Below are 24866 nucleotides of genomic sequence, written 5' to 3'. Positions count from 1 at the left end.
GAGGCGGAGCTTGCAGTGAGCTGAGATCCGGCCACTGCACTCCAGGCTGGGCGACAGAGCGAGACTCCGTCTCAGGAAAAAAAAAAAAAAAAAAAGAAAATACAAAAAAAAAACTTTAAAAACTTACCAATAGCTACCTTCAAAGATAACTGTTGTTACTAGCCTCCAGTAGAATCTTCCAGACATTTTGTTAGAGAGGAATATTGCAAACACACAGAAATGCACTAGAATGGGGTTTGTTTATTTGTTTGTTTGTTTTTGAGATGGAGTCTCACTCTGTCACCCAGGCTGGAGTGCAGTTGTGCGATCTCGGCTTATTGCAACCTCCACCTTCTGGATTCAAGTGATTCTCCTGCCTCCTCCCAAGTAGCTGGGACTACAGGCACACACCACCACACCCGGCTAATTTTTGTATTTTCAGTAGAGATGGGGTTTCACCATGTTGGTCACGCTGGTCTTGAACTCTTGACCTCAAGTGATCCACTTGCCTCGGCCTTCCAAAGTGCTGGGATTACAGGCGTGAGCCGCTGCACCTGGCCTGAGAATGTTTTAATGAACCCAATGCATCCTCATCACCCCGATTTAGAAAATGTTTATACTTTTGCCATATTTGCTCAGATCTGTATTAATAAGAAAAAAAACTATACAGATACTGTTACTGTTGAAATAATTCTTATCCTTTCCTCCCTAGAACACACAGTCCAAAGTGTGGTGTGTGTACCCTTTTCTCTCACATTTTTATACTCCTATTACACAAAAAACGTCTCCATACACAATGGATGGTGTTGAGACATGTGCTATATTTTATATAAATTGTACCCTACTGGTCATATTGTTCTGCAACTTATTATACTTTTCTCATTGTTTTCAAAATCTAACCAAGTGGGTAGATATGCATCTAGTTCATTCCTTCATGGGAATAATCCAGCCTATGATACAATACAGTCTGTTTATTTCCAGCTGATGGATGGTTAGATTACTTCTACTTTTCTTCTGTTACAAACAGTTCTGCAGAAAATATCCCTGCACACATCTGCATGTGAATATTGTTGTCTGTGATTTATACAAAAGGGTATAGCTTTCAGATCAAAGTATGAGCCTCCTGAAATCTATGACGTATCATCAGCCACTTCTCCCTCCCTCCCTCCCTCCCTCCCTCCCTCCCTCCCTCCCTCCCTCCCTCCCTCCCTTCCTTCCTTCCTTCCTTCCTTCCTTCCTTCCTTCCTTCCTTTCTTTTTATTTGAGATGAAGTTTGCTCTTGTTGCCCAGGCTGGAGTGCAATGGCTCAATCTCGGCTCACTGCAACCTCTGCCTCCTGGGTTCAAGTGATTCTCCTGCTCAGCCTCTCAAGTAGCTGGGATTACAGGCATGTGCTACCACGCCTGGCTAATTGTTTTGTATTCTTTGTAGAGACAGGGTTTCTCCATGTTGGTCAGGCTAGTCTTGAACTCCCAATTTCAGGTGATGCACCCGCCTCGGCCTCCGAAAGTGCTGGGATTACAGGCGTGAGCCCCGCATTTGGCCTCATCAGCCATTTTTCTATACATTATATCTAGAAGGCTATGATCATCTGAATATGTTGTTTTTAATCTGTTTTTTCCATCTACGATGCATATATGCACACATATTCATCTTTCACATATTTGCAGCTATAGTCATTGATTCCACAGGATCTTGGGCATTTGCCGTGGGCCGGGTATTGGGGTTGTGTTTGGTAATCTTACCTTAGCCCTGTGAGGTTTTTGTTTTGTTTTGTTTTCGGTTTAGAGGTGGAATCTCACCCTGTTGCCCAGGCTGGAGTGTAGTGACGATCATAGCTCACTGCAACCTCGAACTCCTGGGCTAAATTGATCCTCCTGCCTCAGCCTCCTCAGTAGCTAGAACTACAAATATGTATCCGGCTTATTTATTTATTTATTTATTCATGTATATTCATATATATATATAGAGAGAGAGAGAGAAAGAGAGAGACAGTCTCACTCTGTCGCCAAGGAGTGCAGTGACACGATCTTGGCTCACTGCAGCCTCAAACTCCTCGGCCCAAGTGATCCTCCAACCTCAGCCTCTCGAGTAGCTGGGACCACAGGTGTGCACCACCATGCCCAGCTAATTTTTTGCATTTTTGGTAGAGATGGGGTTTTGCCATGTTGCCCAAGCTGGTCTCGAATTCCTGTGCTCAAGCAATCCACCCACCTTGGCTTCCCAAAGTGCTGGGATTACAGCGTGAGTCACAGCACCCAGCCTCATTTTTTTATTTTTAAATTTGTTTTGTAGAGATAGGGTCTCTCTATGTTGTCCAGGCCGTCCTCAAACTCCTGGCCTCAAGCGATCCTCCTGCCTCAGCCACTGAAAGTGCTGGGATTACAAGCGTGAACCACTATGCCCAGCTTGTGAGGCTTTTTTAAATATATGTAACTGTGAGGTGAGGAAGGCAAGTTGGGCATATGGAGAGATTTGCCCAAGGTCACACTATAGTAAGGAAGAAGCTGGATTTCTAACCCAGGCATGTTTAATTTCAACCCAGTGTTCTTTCTGATGCCTATGATATGGTAGACGGTTTTTTCCCAACCAAGACCTACTGAATGGGAATTCTAAAAGAGGGACCTGAGGGCCAGGCACCGTGGCTCACACCTGTAATCCCAGCACTTTGGGAGGCCAAGGCGAGCAGACCACCTGAGGTCAGGAGTTCAACACCAGCCTGGCCAACATGGTGAAACCCCATCTCTACTAAAAATATAAAAATTAGCCGGGCATGGTGGCATGCACCTGTAATCCCAGCTATTAGGGGGACCGAGGCAGGAGAATCACTGGAACTTGGGAGTCAGAGGTTGCAGTGAACCAAGATCACGCCACTACACTCCAGCCTCGGTGACAGAGTGAAACTCCGTCTCCAAAAATAAAAAAATTTAAAAAAATAAAAATAAAAATAAATAAATAAAAGAGGCACCTGGACATTCTTCTCCTCCTCTCAGTGGTCTAAAGCCTGGCGGGGGATCAAGAAGATGGGGCTGGTGACACGCCAGTGTTTCTGGCCTGCTGTGCTCTCTTGGAGCCAAATCCCTACTCTTATCACTTGGGATTTTATTGAGCTGCTTGCAACCCTCCATGAGACCTTCTCATTTTACCGCCTGGTAGCTGGAAAGAAGGCACGGTCTGGCACGGGAGCCTGAGCCAGCCTTGGAGCCAGGACCCCAGGAGCCTTTTCTTTTAGAGGAACTCCTGTTACCACAGCAACTATAGCCCACATCTCCTCTCTAGGAACATTGGGTATTTGCAGAGCTGGGGAAGGATGCAGCCAAGTTGTGAGCCTGCAGCAGCTCTGATAAGGTTCACAAGAAAGGTGAGGAGTGAGGAGGAGAGAATGCAGCCTTCAGAGAACCAGAGTCACCCCCTTGCAGAAAAGAAGGCTAAGGAGCTGTCAGCATCATCTTTCTGCCTGGGATGGAATGTAGAATCAATAGCCAGCTGCCATCCCATAGCCACCAAGGACCAAATGAGGGAAAAAAGATAAAAGCCTCAGGTTGGAGGAAAATAACAACAGCTGCCATGTACTGCGTCCTAAGCTTTTTACATAGATCACCCACCCATGCACTTTTCTTCAGTTCGCTTCATTTATCATGCCCAGTGCCAGGTTAAAGATGAAACCTAGCTGGGCTCAGTGGCTTTCCCTAGGTCACACAGCCAGTGATCAGCAGAGATAGGTTTAGATCACTGTTCTATCTGTCCCCAGAGTCCCTGTCTAAATCATGAAAGATGAATTTCCTGAGAATGGAGGCTGTTACACAGATGAATTGGTGCCGGGGATCTCCTGCTCCCCCGATCATCCTGCTCACACTCATCTCCCTCATATCATACCTGCCCCAGTTCCCAGCATACTCAACAAGTTCAGCAGATGTTCATGGAACTGAATGCAGGCCGGCAACAGACTCATTTCTCAGCTTTCAGGAGAAGGTGGCTCACGCCCTCTCACTTTCTTGGGAGAGAAGGAGGGGGAGTCCCAGCAATTGAACATACCTCAAAGCCTACTAAATCGTGTTGATCTTATCTTTAAGTTTTTTAGTTTTTTACAGAGGAGAGTAGGAAACGTTATCTTTTACTTCCCCTTGGATTTGGTGACAGAGAGGAGGGGAGATGAAACCTGGGCATGCATGGAAGATACCACGCAGGTGAACATCGTCTGTCCTGTGACATGGGGGCAAAAGAGAGTTAAAAATGCTGAATTTCTGGCCAGGTGCAGTGGCTCATGCCTGTAATCCCAGCACTTTGGGAGGCCGAGGAAGGTGAATTGCTTGAGCTCAGGAGTTTGCAACCAGCCTGGGCAACATGGTGAAACTCCATCTCTAGTAAAATATAAAAAATTAGCCAGGTATGGTGGCACAGACCTGTAGTCCCAGCTACTCAGGAGGCTGAGGCAAGAGAATTGCTTGAACCCAGGAGGCAGAGGTTGCAGTAAGCCGAGATCGTGCCACTGCAGTCCAGCCTGGGCAACAGAGTGAAACTCTGTCCCCCTCCCCTACCCACCTCCCCCCTCCCAAAAAAAGGCTGAATTTCTTTGACCTGAGTGACTGGCAGTCCTCTGGGGCTGGGGCTCTTTGAGCCTTTACTGCCATCTCTCTCTGTCAATTGAGCAAATTGTTTTATTTGAGTCCCCAAGCCCTGCTTTGGTATAACCGGGGAGTGTGAAAACAAACCAAAATCCTGTAACATAACACCAAATAATACTCTTTCTCTTTCTCTCCCAAGAAAGTGAGAGCACATGAGCCATGTTCTCCTGAATGCTGAGAAATTAGTTTATTACTGATCGATGTTCCATTTCATTAACATTTGCCAAACTTGTTCCACGTGCTAGGAACTGGGACAGGTATTCGGGAGATAAGTGCACATGTAAAATACCAAAGCACCGAACTGTTGACTTTCCTTTGGGCGCCGGGGAGAGAAGTCACCCTAGCCTTCCTGGCCTCGGAGAGCCAAGTGGGTAGAAGCTGGTCTAGTCACTGCAGTCAATCACCTCTGCAGGCTAGGACAGCACTGTATGACTGAGCCCTCGACAGCTGCAGTTTCTTGACAAAGTAAACTCAGCCCAACCGGGCGTCACAGCCTCTCCAAGTCCCCTCAAAGGTTGAACACAGGTATCCCCTCCCAATTGAATTGTGTTACTTGCATGAGCCAGCACATGCGTCTTTTTTTTTTTTTTTTTTTTTTTTTTTGAGATGGAGTCTTCCTCTGTCACCCAGGCTGGAATGCAGTGCTGCAATCTCGGCACAGTGCAACCTCCTCCTCCCAGGTTCAAGCGATTCTCCTACCTCAGCCTCCCGAGTAGCTGGGACTACAGGCATGCACCACTACACCCAGCTAATTTTTCTATTTTTAGTAGAGATTGGATTTCACCATCTTGGCGAGGCTGATCTCGAACTCCCGAACTCAACTAGTCCGCCCACCTCAGCCTCCCAAAGTGCTGAGATTACAGGCGTGAGCCACCACGCCCAGCCAGCATCTTTCTAATTTTAATGGAATTACAGGCATTCCTTTCTTTCTAGTTGTTTTGTTGATTGCTCACCATTAACAACACCAAGGGCATTTCTAAAAAGAAAGTAGTTAGGACAGTTCCAGCACCCTCTCACTCAGAGCTTCCTCCCCTAAATTCACTGGCCCTCCTCTCCCAGTTGGCCTGTGCATCCTCAGGCGCTGCACAGTGCTGGAGCGAGCCCCATATGCGACAGCAAGTAGGGAAGGGGTGGGGGCAGTGCGAGGTGAGACTATTAAGTCTCATCTTTTCCCTGCTGTGGGGGCTGTGGGATGACACATGCCACCCAGGACCCCCTGCCCTGGAGAAGGAAGGTCTCCTGGTTGTTGCTTATCCTTGGAGTCTGGGGTCTTTTGGGAAATTAGTCCCGGGATCTTGGGTTCTGAGTTGTGTCACCGTTGCGGGGAAGGGTGGGTTATTGTTTCTAAGCTCGGTGTTGGTTGACCCTTGCAGAGGAGAAAGGAGTTTGGAAAGCCTCCGGGGTTGTCAAAACTTCCTGCCTCTTGCCCTTGGCATGATCACCAACGCAGAAATCAGGATGCTGGTTTCCAACCCCGGGGAGTGGCATGGTTAAGAATGTGGTCTCTGCAAGCAGAGAGCCTGGGTTCAATTCCCAGCTTGGCCATTTTCTAGCTGTGTAATCTTAGGCTTACAAAACAAACAAACAAAAAAAAAACGCTCTGTGCCTCAGTTTCCCCATCTCGTGATCTTACTTTGATAATTAAGTCATACTGAATGAATGTCAGCCATTACTACTGAGCTGTGCCAGATTTGTGATGGGTGCTCGACGTGCCTTGGGGCCTCCCCTTTTCCTATCAGAGCAGAAAGCATCACAACGTCCTTCCCTTATCCCTCTGCACTCTGGACCCCAGATGCCCTAGATAGGTAGCTGTTCCCATCATTGTGGGTTGGGAGTAGAAAACTAGGAGTCCATCTGGCTGCTTCTCAAATGTCCCCATACAAACCAGGAACACCAGTTCAGCTGCCCGGCCACTGGGCCAGGGGCAGATGAGTGTTTCTGGACAGCTCCCTGAACCAGTCCTGTTCCACTTGAATACCTGGAGCCTGAACCAGGGCCTAAGGAGGCAGGCCAACCAGGGTTCATGTAGCATGTGTCATCACTGCTCAGGACACAAAGGCCAGTCTTCTTATACAAGACGAGTGGTGGTCTGCAGGTCAGCAGGATGCATGCCTCTCCCAAGGTTCAGGGACACTAGTGGCAAGGGCCTGGTGCCAGTCTTGCAGAGGGGCAGATCCTGCCCTGTTCTGGCAGTGCTCCAGAGCAGCAGCTGGGCTATCTGGGAGATCACTGCACTGCACTGGGAGCCTGACCTCCCCGTGGGCCTTGGGGATACTCTTCCCTTGGGCCTCAGATTTTGCAATAATTCTGCCAAAATACTTGCTGACAAAAAGCCTTCTGAGAGAAGCATTATTAACTCCAGTTTATGGATGAGAATCTAAGGCTCAGACTGGCAAAGTGACTGGCCGAAGGTCACTCTACTAATAAGGAACAGAGCTGGACTCCAGCCCAAGCCTTTGGATGCAAGGCCTGTGTACCTTCCCCCCATACAGCACGGTCTGATGCCAATATGTGAGCCACATTTATAATTTTAAATTTTTGGCCTGGCATGGTGGCTCATGCCTGTACTCCCAACACTTTGGGAGGCCAAGACAGGTGGATCACCTGAGGTCAGGAGTTCAAGACCAGCCTGGCCAACATGGTGAAACCCCATCTCTACTAAAAATATTTTAAAAGTAGCCAGGCGTGGTGGTGCATGCCTGTAGTCCCAGCTACTCAGGGGGCTGAGGCAGAAGAATCGCTTGAACCTGGGAAGCGGAGGTTGCAGTGAGCCCAAGATTGTACCACTGCCCTCCAGTCTTGGGTGATAGAGCGAGACTCTGTCTCAAAATAAATAAATAAATAAAATAAAAATAATTAATAAATAAATTTTTAGCAGCTGCATTTTTTCAAAAAAGTAAAAAGAAACAGATGAAATTACTTTAATAATATATGTAATTTAACCGAATATATCCAAAATATCATTTCTACATGACATCAATTAAAAAATTATTAACGAGATACTTCACATTCTTTCTTCTTACTAAGCCTTTGAGACACAACCTGTACTTCACGCTTAAAGCGCGTCTCAATTTGGACACTCAAGTTTCATCAAAAATATTCAATCCGTATTTAGATTTCATACTAGCTACAATTGAAAAAGGAGAATCACGTATCTAACTTACTCCAGCTGTTTGAAAAAGTTTTCCAATGATTGGATTGATTATGCCTTTAAACTTCAATGGAAAACATTTTGTAAATTAAGTAGGAATGAATTGAATTAAACAAAATGAAAATTTGAGTTTCTTTTTTTTTTTTTTTTTTTGTGACGGAGTCTCACTCTGTTGCCCAGGCTGGAGTGCAGTGGCCGGATCTCGGCTCACTGCAAGCTCTGCCTCCCGGGTTTACGTCATTCTCCTGCCTCAGCCTCCCGAGTAGCTGGGACTACAGGCGCCCGCTACATCGCCCGGCTAGTTTTTTTGAATTTTTTAGTAGAGACGGGGTTTCACCGTGTTAGCCAGGATGGTCTCGATCTCCTGACCTCGTGATCCGCCCACCTGGGCCTCCCAAAGTGCTGGGATTACAGGCTTGAGCCACCGCGCCTGGCCGAAAATTTGAGTTTCTTATTGGCAAGTACTCAGCAGCCTCACGTGGCTGGTGGCTGTTGTATTGGACAGCCCAGCAACATACGATTCTCTCTCCCAGCTGGACTGAGTGATCTCTAAGCCTTTCCACTGTAGGCTCCTCTCCTGCGTTTATACAGATGAGTACTTCGTGTACTATGGACCCACTTCTGTGATGATGAATGGACTATGTAGGACAGATTTCCCATTTATATTGACAGCATACTGAAAATAGCACGCTGTAGTGGTTAAAAGGGTGATTTCTAGAGCCAGACTGTCCAGGTTCAAATCTTGCTTTGATTGCTGACTGGCTGGGTAACCTTGGGTGATTTACTTAAGCTCTCTATGTCTCAGTTTTCTCAGTGATGACACTGGGGTGATGATATTAGTAGTATGCACCTCATTAGGGTAGTTGTAAGGATTTGCTAGTTCACGTAATGCACACAGATAACAGCTATCACCTATGGGGCATACAGTAAGTGCTCAATAGATGTTGTCTTTCATTACATATCTTATCTCATTATAATCAAAGAATGTAAGGACTGGACGAGATCAAAATCTCATCAATCTGTCATTATGCAAGTGAGAAAATGGGGCCAGAAAGTGAAAGAACTCGTCCAAGGTCATGTAGCAAGTTAATGATAGAAGTTAACCCTCATCTCCTGATGTCCAGCCCAGTGACCCCCTGCACTGTGCTCCCAACAATGCTGACATTTTCTGAGAAGAAACACTGTGACCTGCCGGCCACATGAGCTCTTCATTTCTTCCCTGGGAATGAGTATGGCTTTGGCTGACATGGCCACACTGTCTGCCCAGGTGCTCTCTGCAGGCTCAGTGGAACAGGGTGACTGGGTAGTCAGTGTTAAAGCTCGTTGTATTCGTACTTCAAGCTAGCCCACATGTCCCCCCAGGAAAAAAGTTCTGTGTATTTATTTGGAGACCTTTAATTTTTATTTGATATAGAACATTTGAAAAAAGTAGAACACAAGGCAGAAAGAAAACAGGAAAACAGGCCAGGCGCAGTGGCTCACGCCTGTCATCCCAGCACTTTGGGAGGCCAAGGCGGGCAGACCACCTGAGGTCAGGAGTTCAAGACCAGCCTGGCCAACATGGTGAAACCCAGTCTCTACTAATATATATAAATTAGGCAGGCATGGTGGCACATGTCTGTAGTCCCAGCTACTTGGGAGGCTGAGGCAGGAGAATTGCTTGAACTCAGGAGGCAGAGGTTGCAGTGAGCTGAGATCGTACCACTGCACCCCAGCCTGGGTGACAGAGCAAGACAGAAAGAAAGGAAAGAAAGAGAAGGAAGGAGGGAAGGGAGGGAGGCAGGGAGGGAGGAAGGGAAGGAAGGAAGGAAGGAAGGAAGGAAGGAAGGAAGGAAGGAAGGAAGGAAGGAAGGAAGGAAGGAAGGAAGGAAGGAAAACTTATTAATACCATGTGGGCATGTATTTTCTTTCCCTGTAGTAGAGATTAAATTTTATTTATTGATATTCTTTTAGCATTTTTCCAGGGCAAGGCACTGTGCAAGATGCCGGGTATATGGGGGTGATGCTTAGAATCTAGTGAGCCAATGGTTGTCAAACAGTTCATGACCAGGATAGCTATGTAATTAAATGTCACTGGGCCCACAAGAAAAAAAAATCTCAGAATACAGTGAGAGGACAGAATGGGGGATAGAACTCGGGCTCTCTCTGGGTCCTGGAAAACCTTCAGAAGCTTGAAACCTGGCTGGGGGTGAGGACGGGGACTGGAGGGGAGAGCACAGCCATATTTATAACCCTGTATTCTGCTTCTGCTACTTAACATTGTGGCATAAACTTACCCCCGTATCATTAACTACTCTCTGTAAATTTTTTTTTTTTTTGGCAAGTATTTTTAATGTGCTATGTTTTTCTAACCAACTCCCCAATCACTTTTAGACAATCTGGTTGTCTCCAGTTTGGATTTTTTTTTTTGGTGGGTTTTTTTTTTGTTTGTTTGTTTATTTTTATTATACTATCAGAAACAGCACAGGGTCGGGCACTCATGCCTGTAATTCCAGCACTTTGGGAGGCTGAGGTGGGCGGATCCCTTGAAGCCAGGCGTTCGAGATCAACCTGGCCAACATAGTGAAACCCCATCTCTACTAAAAATACAAAGAAAAAAAATTAGCCAGGCATGGTGGTGGGCGCCTGTAACCCCAGCTACTCAGTAGCTGAGGCATGAGAATCGCTTGAACCAGGAAGGTGGAGGTGGCAGTGAACCGAGATCGTGCCACTGCACTCCAGCCTAGGCGACAGAGCGAGAACAAGACTCTATTGCAAAAAAGAAAAACTAAAAACTAAAAACCAGCACATCACAGCATTCTGGGGCTCCAATGGATGGAAAAGGGAATCTAGAACCATCTAGTTCCAAAGCATGGACTTTAGTCTCCAGGCAGTGTGGTACTTGAGATAGTTTTATTTAGGATAGGTCTCCAGATGTGGAATTACTGGATCGAAAGGGCGTGGTTTGCTGCTGTTGTTGAGGCTGTTGGCATCTGTGTTTGCAAACACTTTCTGCTTTTTTTTTTTTTTTTTTTTTTAAACTGTACTTCTAGCAGGTGACACATGCACCTGGCTACACTGCTTGTAGATTCCACCTCCGTGTTTCCATCGGCCCTTCCCACCCTGCCTCTGGCTCTTGTACGGCATCTCTTCATCCATCATCCACTCAACTAGCATTCAGGATGCAACCGCGTTTTCCTCAGCACCTTTGACAAAGCCGGAGGTCAGAGAATAACCTCAGCTGTAGCTGGTGTTGACCTGACACTGGTCACTGGGCATGGCCAGGGCGGCAGTCTGGGGAGTGAAAGTTTTCCCACCAGGCTTGCTCTGACACTGGGATGGCCAGTGGGAGGCTCAGCTTTCCCTCGATGTCTATGCCTCCTTTCTCCACAAGTCCCTCACCTCTCAGATGCCCGTGGGACATCTCAGGGGCCTGGGTGACACAACAGGAGTATCAGTGTCCCGTTTTCTCAGATTCCAGACAAGGCAGGTCTTTTGTGCTTTCATTCTTCCTGTGCTTACAGTCTCCTTCGCAGCCCGTTCCACCGGAGTCTTCTTCAGACTACCCCATCGGAGGTCCTGTCCCACTCGGGGGCATCTGCTTGGGGCTGGCCTGAAAAAGCCGCCTCCTTCCTGGGCTGGAGTCGGGGCTCCCAACCTTTTTTCTTCTCCTATTCTGAAACCAACCGCTCCCCTCCATCCCTTCCCTGTCTTGTTCCATCACTTTCCAGAATATGGGGCACAATTAGAGAAGACTTTCAGGGGCACACAGTATAACTTCAGGTGGTGAATGAAGTTAGCATTAAATAACACTGAATCACGTGGCAATAAAAGTTTAAATTATTATTATTTTTCCAATGTTCTGTCATTCCTTCTGATTCTATCAGATAGTCTGATGAGGATGTGGTGTTTTGCTTTTTTTTCTTTTTTGAGATGGAGTCTCGCTCTGTCACCCCAGCTGGAGTGCAGTAGTGGCTCGATCTCAGCTCATGGCAACCTCCGCCTCCCAGGTTCAAGCGATTCTCCTGCCTCAGCCTCCCGAGTAGCTGGGACTACAGTGCCCGCCCCATGCCTGGCTAACTTTTGCATTTTTAGTAGAGACAGGGTTTCACCATATTGGCCAGGCTAGTCTCAAACTCCTGACCTTGTGATCCACCCACCTCAGCCTCCTAAAGTGCTGGGATTACAGGTGTGAGCCACTGCACCCTGCTGACGATGTGTCTTTTAACATCTCTAACATGGCTTTGTTTTTAGTATGCTTAGTTTTACAATTACCTTCTATTTTAGGCAAGTCATATAAATAGTCCCTTTAGGTTTAATATCTTCTAATTTTTTTCAAATCAACATACACACCTAATTTTACATACATAGAATCATATCATACATGATTTTTAAACTACAGCCTTTTACCTTCATTGCTTGCTTTTCCTCCCGCAATCTTCCATGGCTGTGACTGTGTCCCAGGACCAGCTGCGTAATTTGCAGGGCCCGGTGCAAAATGGAGATGCAGGGTCTTTGGTTCAAGAAATTATGAGGAATTTCAAGATGGCAACAGCAGAGCATTCAAGCAAGGGCCAGGTCCTTCTAAGCACGAGGCCCTGCACACAGTCCAGCAGCCCGTGGAGCTAGTCCTTCTCGGCCTCTTCCCCTGAAGCCCACCCTTTTAATTTTTCCATTTTGATCATCTGCTGTGTGTTCTCCCACACTTGTCTTCATGTTCCTGTAATCATACCAGTTCACAGAGGCGGTTTTTGGCCTTGTTTTACAAAAATTGTATCATATTATATTCTATTCTTTGCGTCTTGCTTTTCCTACTCGACACAGCTTGGAAATCCTGCCAACCCATCTGGGTCTATTTCATTCTTTATAAAGGCTGCATAAGATGCCACGCTGTAAATGGACCATAATTGATTCAATAATTTCCCCTGTAAATGGGCATTCACGCTGTTTCTAACTTTTTGCCATTCAAAAATCTGCAGTGGACTGGGTGCGGTGGCTCACACCTGCAATCCCAGCAGTTTGGGAGTCCAAGGCAGGCAGATCACTTGAGGTCAGGTGTTCAAGACCCAACCTGGCCAACATGGAGAAACCCCATCTGTGCCAAAAATACAAAAAAATTAGCAGGGTGTGGTGGTGGGAACCTGTAATCCCAGCAACTTGGGAGGCTGAGGCAGGAGAATTGCTTGAATCTGGGAGGTGGAGGTTGCAGTGAGCCGAGATCACACTGCTGCACTCCAGCCTGGGTGACAGAGCGAGACACTGTCTCAAAAAACAAAACAAAACAAAACAAAACAAAAAAATCTGCAGTGAACATTTTTATGTTCAGGTGTCTTTAATGACGTAAAAAAGCAAATTCACAGGAAAGGGTAAAGGTTTGCTCTTACTCTGTTTTGTGTTGCTATAACAAAGTGCCACAAAGTGAGTAATTTAAAACAAAAAGAAATTTGTTTCTCATAGTTCTGCAGGTTGGGAAGCCCAAGATTTAAGGGCCACATCTGATGAGGGTCTTCTCCCTGCATCATAACACAATGGAAGGCATCACATGGCCGGAGAGTGCACAAGAGACAGAGCGAGGGCTGAATTCACTTCTACAACAAAGCCACTTCTGCAATAACCAACACACCCCCATGATAACAGCATTAAGCCGTTGATGAAGGCAGAATCCTCATGACTAATCAGCTCTTTTCTTTTTTCTTTTTTCTTTTTTTTGAGACAGAGTCTAGCTCTGTTGGCCAGGCTGGACTGCAGTGGCATGGTCTCAGCTCACTGTAATCTCCGCCTCTCGGACTCAAGCAATTCTCCTGCCTCAGCTTCCTGAGTAGCTGGAATTACAGGCGTGTGCCACTACACCCGACTAATTTTTGTATTTGTAGTAGAGACGGGGTTTCACCATGTTGACCAGGCTGGTCTCGAACTCCTGACCTCAGGTAATCCGCCCACCTCAGCCTTGCAAAGTGCTGGGCTTACAGGCATGAGCCACCACGCCCAGCCCTAATCAACTGTTAAACATCCAACTTCTCAACACAGGTCATTGGGGGATAAAGTTTCCAGCACATGAACTTTGGGACACATTCAAACCATAGCAGGCTGCTTTTCAAATACATTTATTGTAGCAAAAAAGTGAACCAATTTAAAGAAAAGTGTGAGGCACAGGGCCAGGCAAAGGTGGTAACAACGGGCCGGGTGCGGTGGCTCATGCCTGTAATCCCAGCAATTTGGGAGGCTGAGGCGGGCAGATCGCTTGAGCTCAGAAATTCAAGACCAGCCTGGACAACATGGAGAAACCCCATCTCTGCAAAAAAATATACAAATATTAGCTGACATCGTGGTGAGCGTCTGTAGTCCCAGCTACTCGGGAGACTGAGGCACGAGAATCGCTTGAACACAGGAGGCAGAGGTTGCAGTGAGTCGAGATTGCGCCGCTGCACTCCAGCCTGGGCGACAGAGCGAGACTCTGTCTCAAAACAAAAAAGGTGATCATGATGTCTGAGAAACGCTGATCTTGCATTCGGCCCTCTGTGAAATGAGGCCTGGATGGAAAGATGGTTCCAGGTAATTTCTGTTTTTCTTCCTGTAGTGCAGAAGTCAGAGAACAGAGAAGCCAGGTTCCCTTCCTGGGATAGGGGATGGGAGAATGCTTGTTGCAAAAATAAAGCCCTCAAGGTTATCTGCTTTCAACCAACTGCCTTGGAGCTGGCAGCTGCTGCTCACTCTTTCATTCGGTCAGTCAATCAACAAACACTGCCTTGGACACTGTGGGGGACACAGGGCTGACCCAGCCGTGGGCCCTGCCCTCTAGGGTTTTCCGATCTAGGAGAACACATTTGTGTCTTCATGCATGAGAGAGTGGTTTTCCAGACCCAGAGAGAGAAATGATACAGAGTTGAGTTAAAGGCCCCCCACCCCAACACACATCACATTCACACACACAGTCTTAATCACATATGCACAGAGTCACTCACACACACTCACATGCACACACCTCACAGTCATACACACTGCAGCCATCGTTCAATCCCCCTCCCCCACCGCATGTCGTAACATTGAAAACTATGCTGGAGCACTGGGACCGTTGCTGTGGGAACCGAGATTCTGAAATCCCAACTTGTGGGCATCTGAATTCTCGCGCTGATTATTATAATACATCAGCCACGGAGTTTGTGCTCTGAATTTGGAGTCATTTCTCCTCCAGGAGGTCAGGCTGGGCAGATAGCCAGGGAGTTAGCGAGGACGGCAATTAGAGGGCTGATGACTTTCTGCCTGATGATGGAGAGGCCCACACGGTTTCCTGGAGAGGGCTGTCTGCCAGGGTGTATACACGCACACACACATGCTCAGGCTCAGGGGGCGTGTCCGTGGAATCTGCTCAGGTGAAACTCCAGGAATGTGTAGCGGTCATTCCAAGTCTTCAGCCTCTGTATCGGTCAGGCCAGGCTAGGCAAGGCTGTAGTAACAAGGACACCCCCAAATCTTCATGGTTTAACATGATCATGGTTTACTCCTTACTCACACAAAATTCAAGCCGGGTCAACATCCCCTTCCCTCTTGCGGTTCCTCGGCAACCCAGGGCCTCTAATATGCTTCAACAGGGAAGACGTAAGTGCAAAAGTCTCACTACCTCTTCCCTGCTTTGGCTCAAAAGTGGGCACACGTCTTCTGTCTAGGCTTCAACCAGCCCACCCTAAGTGCAAGAGAAACCAGGAAATGCAGAGGAGTTCATATGCAACCACAAAAGTCCCTGCCCCAGAGCCTCCCTTTGTGCTTTGCAAGCCCAAACATCCCAGCCCAGAGGGGAGGCAAGTCCTTGAAGACAGTTTAAATCCAGGCTCTGCAGCTTGCTCACCGGGTGGCCTCAGGCCATGCATCAGTCAGGGTCCCAGCAGGAACCAGGTGGCACACCTAGAATAGGAATTTAAAGGGGACTCATTTACAGAAGAACTATTTACCAAGGTAATGCGGTAAGTAGAATCTAAGAGCAACTTCTGGCCAAAGGAGACACAACCAAGGAGCGGTCAGTGAGTCCGAGTAGGAGACAGTCAAGGAGAGGTCACCTTGAATAAACAATGTCCTTCACATGAGGGACACAGCCTACCCGAGGGACCTCACAGGTGGGGCCAGAGGAATAAGTGTCACATCTTCACTCTCCTCACTTCTTCCTATCTCTGCTAAGGCTCCCCATTGGCTGAATCTGGCAGAAGCCATAAGGCCCAGGAAGACAGGGGTTAATTCAAACAGGTCGGCCTCCCAGGGCAGAATGGATAGTAGCTCTGGTGGAATAAATGGACCCTATCTGGCAGGGACAACTGATTTTTGCTTTTGGAGCCTCCTTTTCCTAATCTGTAAAATAAGAATGCTAATACCTGCCTCATTGTGTTGTTGAAAGTAAATGGAATAGGCTGGATGCAGTGGCTCAGACCTGTAATCCCAGCACTTTGGGAGGCTGAGGCAGGCAGATCACCTGAGGTCAGGAGTTCGAGACCAGCCTGACGAACATGGCTAAACCCTGTCTCTACTAAAAATACAAAATTAGCCAGGCATGGTGGCACATGGCTGTAATCCCAGCTACTCGGGAGGCTGAGGCAGGAGAATCGCTTGAACCCAGGAGGCAGAGGTTGTGGTGAGCCGAGATCGAGCCATTGCACTCCAGCCTGGGTGACAAGAGCAAAACTCCATCTCAAAAAAAAAAAAAAAAAAAAGAAAGAAAGAAAAGAAAGAAAATAAATAGAATAATATATGCAAATACCTGTCCTTAGCGAACTTTAGTTTCTTAGTGTCTGAAAACACTTTGCAATCCAGTGGTTCCCAGTTGAGGATGTGCCAATTATTCTAAAGTCTGTTATGAAATTCTCAAATTCTACAAAATTTTTTTTTTTCTAAATCACTCCCATTTTCGAGTTTTTCTATATATCAAGCATTTTGTGGGCTGTCTAATTTCAGTCTCATGATATTTTCCTAAGTATCATTGTTGAAAAATTGGGACTGGCACAGAAAGATTAAGTCACTCATTCATGGTCACGAAGCCAGTTTGTGTGTCTGGCCCCAACGCCCACTGCCATTCCTACCTGTTCTACTCCGATTTCTGAAGATGTGTGTGCAATGAATAGATAAAGCGGAGGATCTTGAAATGCCAATGTTTGAGAATTTTTCCTACCCTGAAGGGAGGCAAATGCAAATGCACCCAAAGTTGAGGACCATGTCTTTTCCAAAGGCCTCATGTAGCTCCAGGAAGTGCCCCCTGCTCATCAGGGTGCCTCTGTGGCCTCCAGGCCTGAGCTCACTCACCCACCACGCTCCTGCTGGTTCATTTCAGGTCATCTGTCTCCAGCCCCATCTGACCAGCTCAACGCCAGCAGTGCAGAGAGCGAGGTCTGGCAGCCAGGTGAGCAAACATTGTCTCTGGGGGTCCATGGTCAGCTTTCTGTAGGTGGTCCCCCATGGTAATAAAGAAGGGAAGGACATTTAGGATGCCAGGAGGCTCCCTGACTTCAGACAACACTTCTTCCTGACCCATCACCCGAAGTTCCGCTATCAATTCACTTTGAGATCGTAGAACTACCATTTTTTGAGAGGCCACTGATAAGTCACATACAGGTGGGCAGGTATGCCTGGAGCATTTTAAGGGGATTTGTGGAGAACAAGCTAGAGTTCTTGGTGGGGGTGGCAGGGTTCCACCAGATGGGTCCTTGATTTACTCCACAGACATTTATTAAGGACCTACTCTATGCAAAGCTGCATGCTGGCACTGGGGGTACAATCCTGGGCTAAAAGGGGCAGGTGGTTCCCAAAGAAGGGGTTCTGGGGAAGTGAGGACCACCATCAGCTGAAGCAGCCCATCATCAACCCCATGGCCAGCCCTTTGGCAATCCTCCAGGGTTCCCTGGTTACTGGGGCAGCCTCTAGGACAGTACCCTCAGAGGAGCAGAGGGGCCTCCAGGGGAAGCATGTACCCATTGGGCCAGGGCCCCTGAACTCACAACTCTGCCTTTCTTTCACAAACGGGTGCCCCTGGAGACAGGAGCAAGTGAGGAGGGTTTGTGGGGGCTGGATCCCTGGTTGTCTGTCACCCATCTTAACCTCTAGAGTCACTCCTGAGCCTCACCTTCGCCTGACTCTAAGGAGAATCACAGGGTCAGGCCTCAAGGGGGGATCAGGGATGAGCCGGCCCGGCTCCATTTTGCAGATTGGAAAGCTGAGACCCAGAGCCAAGCAGGGCGTTGTCAAAGGTCACGCAGAGTCAGTGGCAGAGCCTGGGCAACCGCCTGCCCCGGCCCACCGGTCTCAGCTCACTGGTCTGACACTTCCAGGGGAGCGGCTTCCGGTCCGTCTGACGAACGGGAGCAGCAGCTGCAGCGGGACGGTGGAGGTCCGGCTCAGGGCGTCCTGGGAGCCCGCGTGCTGGGCGCTCTGGGACAGCCGCGCCGCAGAGGCCGTGTGCCGAGCACTGGACTGCGGTGGGGCGGAGGCAGCCACCCTGCTCCCCCGGCCGACCCCCGAGCTGCCGCCCCCGCCGGCGGCCGGGAACACAAGCGCTGCTGCTAACGCCACTCTGGCCGGAGCACCCGCCCTCCTGTGCAGCGGCACCGAGTGGCAGCTCTGCGAGGTGGTGGAGCACGCGTGCCGCAGCGACGGGAGGCGGGCCCGCGTCATCTGTGCAGGTACGAGTGCACCCCCTACACAGGCCCCCACCTGCCCCACTCCCCAGGCCTTCAGCCACTGCCCCTGGCTCCAGCCCCTGGACCCAAGCCTCGCCCTCCAGACCTCCACCCTCACCGCCTACCAGTGCAAACGCACCGGGTTCCCACACCGGAGGACGACGTCGAGTCACTTCCAGATCTGAGCATTTCCTCGGATCTGGCCCCCAGACTCCCCTACACTTGGTCCCTAGTCCCACTCCTGGATTCCCAAAGTTAACCCGGTCTCTAACCCCACTTACTGGGCCCGCCGCTTCCCTGGCCCCGCCCGCTCTGGGTCTCTATCTCCTCCCCTTTCTCCATACACATAAACATGCCAGGTTCACAGGATTCCCCTTAGCGCTGTGGCTCCCAGGATACCAAACCTGCCCTCCAGGCCCCGCCCACCAGGCCTCTGGTCCCTCCCACCAGCCTGCTGCTCTACCTACCCCATCTGCAGCCCTGGGGGGATTCCCAGTCTTGCCTACCCGGCTACAGCCTTCTTACTGGGTCCATAACATGCTCACAACTCTCCTGCCAGTCCAACCATCACCCCAACCCTCCCTTCCTTGCCGGGTGCCCCAGCGTCCACAACCCCCTCCCACCCCTAGAGAACCGCGCGCTGCGCCTGGTGGACGGTGGCGGCGCCTGCGCCGGCCGCGTGGAAATGCTGGAGCATGGCGAGTGGGGATCGGTGTGCGATGACACTTGGGACCTGGAGGATGCCCACGTGGTGTGCAGGCAACTGGGCTGCGGCTGGGCAGTCCAGGCCGTGCCCGGCTTGCACTTCACGCCCGGCCGTGGACCTATCCACCGGGACCAGGTGAACTGCTCCGGGGCCGAAGCTTACCTGTGGGACTGCCCGGGGCTGCCAGGACAGCACTACTGCGGCCACAAAGAGGACGCGGGCGTGGTGTGCTCAGGTCAGTGGGCGGAGTCACTGAAGCACGGTCACCACTGACACTCACCATAGGCCTACTGGGCGCCAAGCCTGGAGTTAGTGCCGGAGAGGTGGTCCCTGTCCTTGAGAGGTCACAGTTCAGGAAGTGAGATGAGACTGAGACAAACGTAATTCAGGAGAGAAAGTGGTAAATGCCCCCAAGAAAGGCAGTCAGGTGGAGTCTAGAGGCAGCAGGCAATGTGGAGCTGGAGGCTAAGGCTGACCACCTCCTGAAAGAGATGACATTAAAAGTGAGACTCTTCCCGAGCGGGAGTTGGTCACCTGCATTCAAGCAGCAAGGAGAGACTGAAGGCAGGGAGGCCTCTGAGGAGGCTGTTGGTCTGTCCAGGTGAGGCCAGAAGGTTCTGGACCAGCCAGTGCCTCTCTTTGATATGCAGGAGATGGGGGAGGTGGGAGTGTTAAAATGTGGATTCTGATTCAGTAGGTCTGAGGCAGAGCTCCAGAGTCTGTTTCTGACAAGATCCCAGGCAATGCCGATGCTGCTGCTCCACAGACCACACTTATCACAGCAGGGCTGGCCAGAGCAGATGGGGCAGGTGACAGGGGGACACAGACACAGGAGGGAGAAGACACAAGATCTGGAGACCAAATGCCTTCATTGGTGCCTGCCCTGGTGGGTCTGGGCTGACGGGAATATCTGCCCAAAGGATCCTGACCGGACTCTGTCCCCTGCCCCTTTCCTGCAGAGCACCAGTCCTGGCGCCTGACCGGGGGCGCCGACGCCTGCGAGGGGCAGGTGGAGGTACACTTCCGAGGAGTCTGGAACACAGTGTGTGACAGTGAGTGGTACGCATCAGAGGCCAAGGTACTCTGCCAGTCCTTGGGCTGCGGAACCGTGATCGAGAGGCCCAAGGGGCTGCCCCACTCCTTGTCCGGCAGGATGTACTACTCATGCAACGGGGAGGAGCTCACCCTCTCCAACTGCTCCTGGCGGTTCAACAACTCCAACCTCTGCAGCCAGTCGCTGGCAGCCAGGGTCCTCTGCTCAGGTACCCCATCCCACTCTACCCCCCTGATATGAGCCAGAATACTACCTGAATCCATGTCCTAAAAACTTACAGCCCAAGGACCACAATAGGCACCAGATCGGCAATGGCACATACGGCATAAGAAGGACCATTGTCCTTACTGTGCCCAAGCAGACAGTGCTAATTCATCGAGGCATTTTCAGATGCTCCACTCAGCCCCAGAATGATGAATCGTATATGAAGACATTATATGCTAAGCAACGGTTCCTCTTAACTGGGATTGACTCAAGAGTTGAAACCAATTTGCCATCCCAGGCCTGGTGATGATAGTAAAAATAATATTAGCAGGCCCTAGTAAAAATATCGATGACAGCTTCTGGAACCCTGATCATATGCTAGGCATTGTTGAGCACTAAGTAGCTCTTATTTCAGCTAAGCCTCATACGCACTCTATGGTTTGGGTTCTACCATATTTCACCAAATCTAAGATGGCATTGTTTATAAGTCGCACCATTATTATTTTATGTACCGTAAAGAAGAACAAACGCTGCCAAAATAAACCACCAAACGTAATGATTGAGGCTATGATGCCAGTTTCAGACGTGTTAAAGTTTGAAAAAATGTGAGTGTTAGATAGATCTGAAGAAACATGATATTTGCGTTCTTACGGCGTTCAGACACCTGGTTACAAATTCCGGCTTTGCCATTTACTGGCAAGGAGGCTTCCAACAGTCCCTTAACCTACAAGTGTGGATGCTGATACTAGGCACTTCGCAGGATAGCTGGGAAACCTGATGGTAACTGCTGAGAGACTTTTAAGCTCCTTTCTTTGTGAGCATACCTGCCCAACGGGAATGCCGATGATGATAATGAAGATAATGTCAGCTCATCATCTCCCTAGGCCGATTAATAACAAACTGAAACTGAATGGAACAGGGATTTGTGGTCTGTAGCAGCTTACACAGGAAGAAGGGATAATTCTATTAGCCCTTTATTCTAATCAAAGAGCCTTCCCAGCATTTAATCCATGAGTTCCTCCTTACTGTGGGGGGAGGAGGGGAGGGATGTAAGTTTCCTTAGCCACGTGCCCCTGATAGGAGCACAACCCTAGTTCTGGGTTCCTTGTCTGTCCCATTCACTTTCTAACCCAAGGCCTGGCACACAGTAGGTGCTCAGTAACATGCATTGAGTGACTGGGCGGTGCTTTCTGACAGCTTCCCGGAGTTTGCACAATCTGTCCACTCCCGAAGTCCCTGCAAGTGTTCAGACAGTCACCACAGGTAAGTGTTGCTGGGTACTACATGGTTTCTCAGAAGCTTGGACACGTGTGTGTGTGTGTGTGTTTCTGTGCACACCTGTGTTGGGGTTGAGGATGGTTTGGTCCCCATCCTCCACTTCCAGCCAATGGACTTGCCTCCCCGGGGGCTCTCTGGGCGTCGCTTTCTACTCTTTCTACATCCCCTCCTTGCCAAGTCAGCCCGTAGATTACTGAGTCCTGAGACTTCCTGGACAGGAGTCCATTCCCCCACTTTCCTGTGAGCTCCTGGAGGGAAGAAGGAAAGAGCTAGAGAGAGCTGATACCACCCCGAGCAGGGGTCAGGGTCAGGGGGCGGCAGGGGTAGGGTGATCTTGGCCCAGCTGGGTAGCGGGAACATTGGGACACAGCCCTGTGTTCATAACAGGCCAAACACTGGGCCTAGTGCTTTGTAGCTATTATTTCCCAACCCTTTAATCCTCTCTGTAGCCAAATGGGAGAGGTCTTAGTATAATCCTTACATCAAGAAAGGACCTGAGGCTCTGAGGCTGAAGTCATAGCTAGTGATTGCTGGCCAGAATTGACAACCAAGGCTCTGAATTCCAGGTCCATCCTTGGTCTACCCACCAGCTGTGTGTAGCTTGGCTGGCATCAGAGCAGACTCCCAGGACTCAAATCCCAGCTGTGCCTCTTGCTAGCTGTGTCCTGTTGGGCAACTCTTAACCTCTCTGAGCCTCAGATGCCTCAATTATAAAATGGGGGTGATATGCATATAGCACCTTTCTCCTAGCATTGCTGTGAGGCTCCAGTGAATTAATTTTTGTAAAGCACTTAGAACAGAGCCTCGAAGACTGTAAGAACTGTCTGAAGGTCTGCTGTTGCTATGAGTATTTAGTTCAGGCATAGAGCCCCTTTGCAGTCCTGGGATACCCACAGGGGCTGGCCCAGACTCCCTTGCTGTGCCTCCTAGCTCTCTGTCATCTTCTCTCAGACACCCCAGAAGCAGTGAACAGGGGTTTGGGGAGAGGGCACAGAGGCCCTAGCCATGGATGACAGCACAGAGAGGAAATGAAACACACAACTGCACAGGCTGCCGGGCGAGCTCCTGCCAGGCCCTGCAGACAACCTGCACACACTTTCTCTTCCTGAAGTTGGGGTGGGGATCCACACCATCCCGGAAGGGCAAAGAGTGAAGCACAAAGAGAGATCCAGGGACCATGCCCCGGTCCTTGGTTCATCAGCCCCTCCCTCGGCCACGGCCCTCTCGGCCCACATTCACGGGTCTCCCCCTGGCCGCAACACCCAGCCTCACTCTCACATCTACTTCTTGCTGCCAGATCCAGCTCCCATCCTGGCCCAAACTTCCCCATTTGCAGACAGAAAGGGGAGAAGAGAAAATGAAGACAGGGAGCAGGTTCTCTCCTGGGGAAGCAGACACTGCCTCCAGCAAGGAGGTCTGGATGATCTCATCTCCCTCCCCGTCGCTGTCACTACTAGTCATCTAGCCCTGTGGTCTGCTCACTCCAGGCACCCTCCTCACTGCCCCCTGTATCCATTCTTGTGCTTTGCATTCTTTCAAGCAGAGGGGAGGCTGAGGGAGGGGGAAGGCAAGAAGTCACCCCAGAGTGGGGCTGCAGAGGCGGGAGACCCTGAATCCCAGACCCCACTCCTGTCCTCGTGGAGGGGATGTCTGGTGGGAAGGAGGGGGTCTCAGGCACAGCTCTCCTGATGGTCTGTTCACTGCCAGAGGTGGCTCAGAGTCGCCATCTCTGGGAAGTCAGCCTTGGGCTTCCCTCACAGAGAATGGGGTGCCTTTTATACGGCCTCATGCCTCCAGTGTCGCTGTTCAAACCTCCATCACAGCAGGTACCTCACCATATTGGATTGGGGTACTTATTGACCTCTCCACTAGACAAAGCCCTGCAAGGCCTATGATACTATTGTCATATGTGTAGCCCCAGGGTCTAGTGCCAGGCACACAGGGTACTCAATAATTGTCTATTGAACAAAGACTAAATACCGAAGAGCTAGCAGACAGATAGATCTCTGCAACCTGGTGGCCAGAGTTGTATTTCAGGCAGTAATTCATTTAATCAATTAATCATGCATGCAGTATGCATTTATTGAGCCCCTAATGTATACCACACACTTAAAAGAAGATGGGAAAAAATGGAAAAAGGAAGCAAGGAGGAAGATAACATAAAAAGGGAAGCAGGTCAGCTTTATAGAGAATGGAAAGGCAAAAAGAAGGTTGAGTGCCCATTCCTCTTTCTTCCTGCATTGGAATTCTTGTTTCCAGAATCTTCTGTGACAGTGAAACTGGAGAACAAGGAATCTCGGGAGCTAATGCTCTTCATCTCCTCCATCGTTCTGGGAATTCTTCTCCTTGGCTCCCTCATCTTCATAGCCTTCATCCTCTTGAGAATTAAAGGAAAATATGGTAAGTGCAAGGTTCTGGGAGCCACTGCCATCCCAGGGGGGTGTGGGCCTCGGCAGAACCCCCGCAGCAGTGGTGTGGTCCAGCAATGGCCACCAGACCCTGACCCTGGGGAACTCCCCATGGTGGAAAGGATTTTCCCAGCATGCCCAGCAGTCGTGTACCCACCAGCGGGGAGGACCAGGCTCTGTGCATGTGTGTGCGTGTGTGTGTGCGCGTGCGCGTGCCTGCAAGTGTTGGGGGAATGAGGAGGATGGTGTCTCGATGAGAACAGAATGGAACCAGGTAGACTGGGAGAGGGCAAAAAAATGACTTGTAGAATTTCTGCCTCCCCTCCCTCAGCCCTCCCCGTAACGGTGAACCACCAGCACCTACCCACCACCAACCCAGCAGGGAGCAATAGCTATCAACCGGTCCCCATCACCATCCCCAAAGAAGGTAGGATGTCCCCCATCCTGGGTGTGGGAGGGCTGGGGAGGACAAGAAGGGTGCACTTTCTGGAAGGTCAGCACTGCTTAGGTCCAAGACGTACATACGGCTGGAGATGAGATCTGGGCCAGCCCATTCACAGCCCTGGGACCTTGAGCAGGCTCAAGTCATCCCTAGACGTTGAAGGGCAGATGACTTCCAATTCAGTCACACTAGGACTCTAGAGTTTTGAATTCTGGACAAATATAGGCTAAGCGCGGTCTAGATCTTGGTTCTCAGAGGAAAACTCTGTTCTGCTTTGCTCTGCTATTTGGCTGGTAGGCTTGTGATATCATCATCCCTGTCAGCATCCTGCCCAATTGGCCTTGCGAAGCCCCATCAAGATTCTCCTAGAATGTGGTTTAATTTCATA

The 24866-nt window shown here is 49.6% G+C and overlaps 1 protein-coding gene across 4 annotated transcripts in view; it reads left to right on the top strand.

The window, feature by feature from the left end:
• Nucleotides 1-24866, top strand: part of LOC105464649 (CD6 molecule) — a 50494-nt gene that overhangs the window by 19148 nt on the left and 6480 nt on the right. For all 4 annotated transcript variants that reach the window (XM_011712688.2, XM_071074532.1, XM_011712686.3 and 1 more), the window contains exons 2-8: nt 17045-17113; nt 18039-18389; nt 19016-19327; nt 20052-20354; nt 21548-21613; nt 23888-24028; nt 24368-24463. In XM_011712688.2, the coding sequence (XP_011710990.2) occupies nt 17045-17113; nt 18039-18389; nt 19016-19327; nt 20052-20354; nt 21548-21613; nt 23888-24028; nt 24368-24463 (1338 nt within the window). The remainder of the gene's footprint in view (nt 1-17044; nt 17114-18038; nt 18390-19015; nt 19328-20051; nt 20355-21547; nt 21614-23887; nt 24029-24367; nt 24464-24866) is intronic.

This window comes from Macaca nemestrina, chromosome 12 (genome assembly GCF_043159975.1).
Source record: "Macaca nemestrina isolate mMacNem1 chromosome 12, mMacNem.hap1, whole genome shotgun sequence".
NCBI lineage: Eukaryota > Metazoa > Chordata > Mammalia > Primates > Cercopithecidae > Macaca > Macaca nemestrina.
The sequence above is the reverse complement of the archived record's forward strand: the minus strand, read 5'-3'. Positions and strand labels throughout refer to the sequence as shown.